The sequence below is a fragment of the Cervus elaphus genome, chromosome 1, assembly GCF_910594005.1.
Source record: "Cervus elaphus chromosome 1, mCerEla1.1, whole genome shotgun sequence".
NCBI classification, from domain to species: Eukaryota; Metazoa; Chordata; class Mammalia; order Artiodactyla; family Cervidae; genus Cervus; species Cervus elaphus.
Genome location: NC_057815.1, coordinates 58651847 through 58658472, shown reverse-complemented (window position 1 = coordinate 58658472; position 6626 = coordinate 58651847). Strand labels below are relative to the sequence as shown.

Here is a 6626-nt window from a genome sequence, read left to right as displayed (position 1 = left end):
TGGAAATGTAAAATTTCTAAGTATGAACAAACAAAATTCGTTAATATATTTAAAAACAAATACATCCCAAACAGGTAAGTTTACTTCAGAAATATATTAATAGTGAATATACTAAAATTATATATTAATATTAAATAATAAACAATTGTTACTGTAAACTGTTGTGATGCATTTAAACTTTCACTTCCATTCATGAATGCTAAAAAAAATCTCAAAACCTTAGAAGAGCTCTTATTAAAATCAGAAGCATCATAAAAATGCCTTTTACTACCCTTTTCAAGATTAAATGCTATTGCAATAAACAAATGTAGCATTATTCATAGTCAATATAGTAAAAAAAAAAAAAAAGGTTTTAGACCATTTACTCAGGACAAGAGTGTTCACTAATTTACTCTTCACACTTACTTCCATTCAGAGAATATCATAAGGAACAAATTTGAATTGCGTAATTCGTTTGAATGAACCCAGAATGTTTTGTTTTCCTGAGGTTTGCCTCTCCTATCAAGATTAAGAGGTGAAGCCTTTAGTGTTCTATGCTTGCTTAGGTCCTACTTTGACAGGTGTCTATGTGCTTTCATATTTGCCTTTACTTTGTCCCTGAGGTGACTTTCTGTTTAATACTTATCTGAAAAGACAATTTCAATACTACGCAACTACGAGTCCTTTGAAAGCTGAAAAACGGAAGAAAATGGAGAGGGGAAAGATGGTGCATCCAAAGAATGACTCCCTCTCCTTCCTGTTCTACCAGGGAACCTTCCACTTACCAAGTTCTCTCTTCCCCCTTGGCAATGCAAAATATCTTATTCTTAATACCTTTTACGTACAAAATTCATTTAAAAACTTTAAAATTGTTCTTATTCCATGTTTCGGTTAATTTTTCTGTTTGAATGTGGTATGGGGAACTTGGATCGGAATGTATTAAAATTCTTCTCTTTAAGAACAATGGGGAATATTTTTTTGTTTCAACCTAACGGCTTTTCATTTAACAGCCGAGCTTTCAGGAGTGAACCGAAAGAATTTAAGCCAAGGATAGGTTAATCAGCCGAAGTCTAACGACTGGAAAAAAAATTACAAAACCGTCAACCTTCCTCGACGTCGGCGGGACTACGGCCCAGCACCACCAACCAATCACAACCAGCAAGAGCCGAGCAGGCTGCGGGAACCAGATCAGAGAGGCACAAACCGGAGCGTTCCGCCTGCGCAGTGGGGGGGCGAGAACTGCGGTTCCGGGGTTTCGCGACGACGCGCAGCCCGACCAGTAGGAGCCGCCCTGAACCAGCGGGCTCAGAAGGCACGACGACTGTCGCCTTCGCCACACACCGCCCCTGACCGACCACCCAACCGGCAGACATGGTGGAAGCGGATCGCCCGGGGAAGCTCTTCATTGGAGGGCTCAACCTCGAAACTGACGAGAAATCCCTCGAGGCTGCGTTTGGCAAGTATGGCCGCATCTCCGAGGTGCTGTTGATGAAAGATCGAGAAACCAACAAGTCCAGGGGCTTCGCGTTCATCACCTTCGAAAGTCCGGCAGACGCCAAGGCCGCCGTGAGAGACATGAACGGCAAGTCCCTGGATGGTAAGGCCATCAAGGTGGCCCAGGCCACCAAACCGGCTTTCGAAAGCGGCCGGCGGGGCCCACCCCTGTCCCGCAGCCGGGGCCGCTCGAGGGGCCTGCGCGGGGCCCGCGGCGGCGGTCCGCGGCGCCCCCCGTCCCGCGGAGGGCCTGCGGATGACGGCGGCTACGCGGGCGACTTCGACCTGCGGCCTTCCCGGGCCCCGCTACCCATGAAGCGCGGGCCGCCGCCACCGCGGAGGGCCGGCCCACCCCCCAAGAGGGCCGCGCCGTCGGGCCCGGCTCGCAGCGGCGGTGGCGGTGGAATGCGCGGGCGGGCCCCGGCCACGCGAGGGCGAGATGGCTATGAGGGCCCGCCGCGCCGGGAGCCGCCGCCCCCGCGCCGGGATCCCTACCTGGGTTCCCGGGAGGGGGGCTACTCTCCCCGAGACGGCTACTCCAGCCGCGACTACCCGAGCGCCCGCGACCCCCGGGATTTTGCCCCCTCGCCCAGAGAGTATACCTACCGTGACTACGGCCACTCCAGCGTCCGGGATGAGTGTCCATCGAGAGGCTACGGTGACCGAGACGGCTACGGGGGGCGCGACCGCGACTACGCGGATCACCCGAGCGGAGGCTCCTACCGAGACCCCTTCGAGAGCTACGGGGACCCGCGCAGCGCCGCCCCCGCGCGTGGGCCCCCGCCATCTTACGGTGGCGGCGGCGGCCGCTATGAGGAGTACCGCGGCTGCTCGCCCGACGCCTATGGCGGCGGCCGCGACGGTTATGCTGGGGGCAGGAGCGAGCGCTATTCTGGGGGCCGCGACCGTGTAGGCAGAGCGGATCGAGGGCTGCCGCAGTCCGTGGAGAGGGGGTGCCCGCCCCCGCGCGAGTCTTACAGCCGGTCGGGCCGCCGGGTCCCCCGAGGCGGAGGCCGCCTGGGGAGCCGCTCGGAGAGAGGAGGAGGCCGGAGCAGATACTAAGACCTTGGGACCAAAACCAGGTTTTCAAAGAAGCTCCAGTGAAGAAGAGCCTGTTCTGTGGTAACTACCCAAGGACTAGTGCAAGGAAGAATTGTTTTTCACTTTTAAGACTTTCCTGTTAACAACTTCTCCATGATTATTTTTGTGTGTGTGCATTTGAGAGGAAAAAGTTTAAACTCGTTTTGATTTCGTTCTGGAATTGTTAACGTTTCTTTCAACAAGCTCATTTAAAAGCATACGATTTGAACCTGCTTACTAGTTTTCTTATATTTCCCAACTAGAAATTCTCCTAAAGGCTTCCTTCCTTCTAATTTTTCCTGATAAATGAAGCCGAAAGTTCTAAGATCTTTTACAAAGATCTGCTCACCTAAGATGGAAAATTGGATGATTCTTTACATTCAATCCAACTAGATTGGGGGGTTGAGTGGGAGGGATTGGTGTGTGCTACTCCTGAGATTTCAAGGTGTCTTTCAAACTAAATCTCAGTGTTACCTGTATTAAAAAGCAAACAACTGACAGCAACAACAGAAACCGCTTTGATCAGTATATATAAAGAAAGAAAGTTCTATTCACAAGTAAGTCTTAAAGAAAATTGCTGGGCATATTTTGCCTTTTTTCATACTTTGAAATGTGCAGAATTTCCTATTCCCTTGCTCCCCAAAATACCACTCTTGTGTTGCACTAGGATGGAATACTATATTAAAGATTTGGCCAACCAACCACAAAGCTGCAAACCACCCCTCTTAAAATCAATACCATTCATTTTCACCACCAATTATTAAGAAACAAATAGAAAATATACCGTTGGTGGATTTGGAAATCCAAATGGCTTCTATTCTTAACTGCGAGCTACTGCCCTTTGGCTCTAGGAAATTGGAGAATTGGGCTTCTCCCCACTAGGGGTGGAAGAATCAAAAGTAAGCATCATTAGAGCTCAGAAACTCAAAGAGCCCCTGAGAGCTTGGCAATTTCAACATCTGAGGAACTCAGTCTAGTAGGAGGCACTTGGGTCTTCCTGTCCACAAAAGACAAGGATATGAGTTGAGTGGTCCATACATTTATGGTGGGGAGAAGGGCTTAAACACAGATTTTAGAGGCTTCCTCTAAAGTGGCTCAGGAAGGATGTGAGAGTCTCCTTTGTTTTGCCCCAAGTGCAGGGTAAGAAACATCTTTTCCATTCAGCTCCTGTGGAATTCTCTGTTTATCTGAAAGAAAGGTAATTTACAGTCAAAGGTCTGTAATGACCAAATGAAGAATCCGGTCAAAATATTAGGAGCCATGTTCAGTGTAATAATTGCTGGAAAAACAGATGAACACATGAACAACAACAAAAGTACTTAAAGAGATCTGAATATAACATATATGATTCTAAAAGTATGATTTTTTGATTAAATAATAAAGTGAGTTGAGTTAAAGGAAAGGCTGTGGTAGTGGCCCAGAAGATCAAAGGCAACTAATAGCTCAATAAAAAAGTAATCCAGGAATTAATCTGGCAAAAATGTGTAAGACCTTTATGGCAAAAAAATGTTAATTTTTATTTAAGGACATGAAATCTAAATAAATGGAGATTCATGCTATGTCATGGTTGGGAAGGCTTTATCATAACTATTCTCAACCTTGCCAAATTAATTTGGAAAATCAGTACAACTTCAAGTGAAATTAGAACATGATTTTTTTCCCCACACAGCTCCCCTCCCCTCTTTCCTAGTAATACCATATGTTTGTGTTGATCAGCGATGGAATGCTAAGTAAAAGATTTGGCCAATCAACCACAAAACTGAAAAAAAATAGCTCCTGTTCACTACCAACAAATTATCAAGAAACAGATTTTTTAAAAAGCACTAATGGGAGACTTAACTAATCCTAAAACTTACATGGTCGAATAAAGAGAAAAGCAAAACAAAAAGCAAAACAATTCTGAAAAAAAAAATTAGAACTTACTCTATCAGATACCAAGACTTACTAGAAAATTCTAGTAATTTAAGCTGTGTGACATCTTTTGACAAATATAAGACAGATCAGTAGACCAAAATAGCCTAGAAAGAGGCCAAGCTGTATGTGAAAATATATGATAGCTCTAAAAGTTGGTGAAAGGATGGACTTTTTTTAAATGGCTTTCTTTGCAAAAAGATAAAGGTGAGATTCTCTTAACAGCATACACAAAAATACACTCTAGATGGTATGAAGATATAAATGTGATATGAAGAGGAAAAAAACACTTGAAGAAATATATCACACTGAGGTAGAGAGTTTCTTTAAGATAAAAAGCACAAACCTAAGAGGAAAATGTTGATACAGTTTTCCACATTAATATTTTAAAGTCACTTATGATAAAGTGAAATATTAAACCATAGATTGGAAGAATTGATTTGTGTTGAAATAATTTTGAAAAGAGTACTTAGAAAATGAAAAAAAAAAAAAGTGGGCAAAAGAACTTAACCTTTCTGATAGATGTGTAAATTGATACATTCACTTTGGAAATTATTTTGGCAATGCCTAGTACAGTTGGAGAATACATATCTACGACCCAGAAAATCTGCTTCAAGGAGAGGACCTAGAGAAATTTGCACATGTACACAAGGAGATATGTACAGGATTGGTCTTTACAACCCTTGAATGTTAAAAAGGTAGAAAGCCTATTGGAGAGGATCAACTGAGAGTCATCCTTACAGTGAAGTTCAATGTAGAAGCTAATGTGAATCAACCAGATCCACAAGTATCAACAGGTAAATGTCAAAATATTTGTTGGGTGAAAAAGACAAATTGCATAAATACAGGTATAGTAAAAACAACAAAAGATTGGAGTGATAACATAAAAATGATATTTAATGTCAGGAGGAAAGGATGGGATGAGGACTGAGCTTCAGGTGAATTGTAGTGTTTTATCTCTTTAAAAAGAGATGGATTCTAAGCAAAAATGACAATGTTATCTTAATTTCTATAGTCTATGCTTTGGCATCTATTATTGTATAATTTCAAAATGCTTTACAAATGTTAGTAAGAAAAGTAGAGCTTAGTAAGCACCAGAATATAATGACTACATATATATTTTTTTAAAAGTTAGCTATTGAATATTATTCTGAAACTGTCTTATCTTGACAGTGATCCTCCCTCCCAGCTTTGTTCTTTCTTTGTGGGTGATGCCTTACTCTATTTGACTCAATTTATAGAACCTTCCTATACTATACTGTGTTCGTGGCCAGCTCATGATAAATACAAGGGTAGAACTTTTATATCTGAGAACCAAATCTTAGGTGAAAATACAGTTTTCCCTTTCATATTCTTTTTAAAGTATAATAGCGGTGAAAACCTTTTTACCAGTTAGCAGAATAGTTACATCTAAAGAGCAATGTTAATGGCTATTGAAACTGCTAATAAATAGCTTTTTTAAAAGTGGGATGCAAACATTAGGAAATAAAGACTTAGCCAGAACTTAAATGAGCTCAAGAGATCATAGATTACAAAGGCTGTGGGTTTCTCATGTATGTATATAGTATAACAGATGCAATATTTCCTCAGTGCAAATTAATGTATTAAAACTAACTTTGTAGGAAAGTGTGCAAGAGAGCTAGTCAATTAAGATCTTGTTCCTATCTCATGAGAGAGGGAGAAAGATGGGGGGGAGCACATGAGTGCAAATCAGCTGTTTTGCAAGACAGATTCACTGGGTATAATTTAAGGAAAGTGCATCTCATAACCAAAACTTTTATGTTCTCTGTCTTGAACTTGTCTCAGCCTGTTTCTGAGACCCTTTCTCCACATTCCTTCTGTCCAAAAGGGTTCCAGAGGCATCCAAACTGTCCATGTGACAGCTGACAGTATTGCTTACTATTTCCCTATCAGGTGAGGCCCAAACTCTTCCATCTCTGATTGCAACCTGAACCCTGGGGTTTTAGAGTTCTGGAGGGATACTTGTTTCCTGTAGATCAATAGCTCCCCTTTATACCTTGCCTCAGGACAGGTAAGATGGAGAATTTTCTGGCTGCATTTTTCCAACCTGGGACCTCTCTAACATTCTCAACCTTAAGTTTATGTGGGGTCCATGCTGCCTCCCTTTTTAGCCTTTACCTTAAATGTTATGTGATTATCCT

At 42.8% G+C, this 6626-nt stretch overlaps 1 protein-coding gene across 1 annotated transcript; it reads left to right on the top strand.

Annotated features, from left to right (window-relative positions):
* Positions 1-1133: 1133 nt before the first annotated feature.
* On the top strand, positions 1134-2786 carry RBMXL2 (RBMX like 2). Its single transcript, XM_043901376.1, has one exon. It carries the CDS (start codon positions 1351-1353, stop codon positions 2533-2535), a length of 1185 nt encoding a protein of 394 aa, XP_043757311.1. The 5' UTR covers positions 1134-1350; the 3' UTR covers positions 2536-2786.
* Positions 2787-6626: the final 3840 nt, after the last annotated feature.

What these genes read in the sequence shown, in the direction of transcription:
- RBMXL2 (XM_043901376.1), top strand. Translation starts at nt 1,351, where the DNA reads ATGGTGGAAGCGGATCGCCCGGGGAAGCTCTTCATTGGAGGGCTCAAC.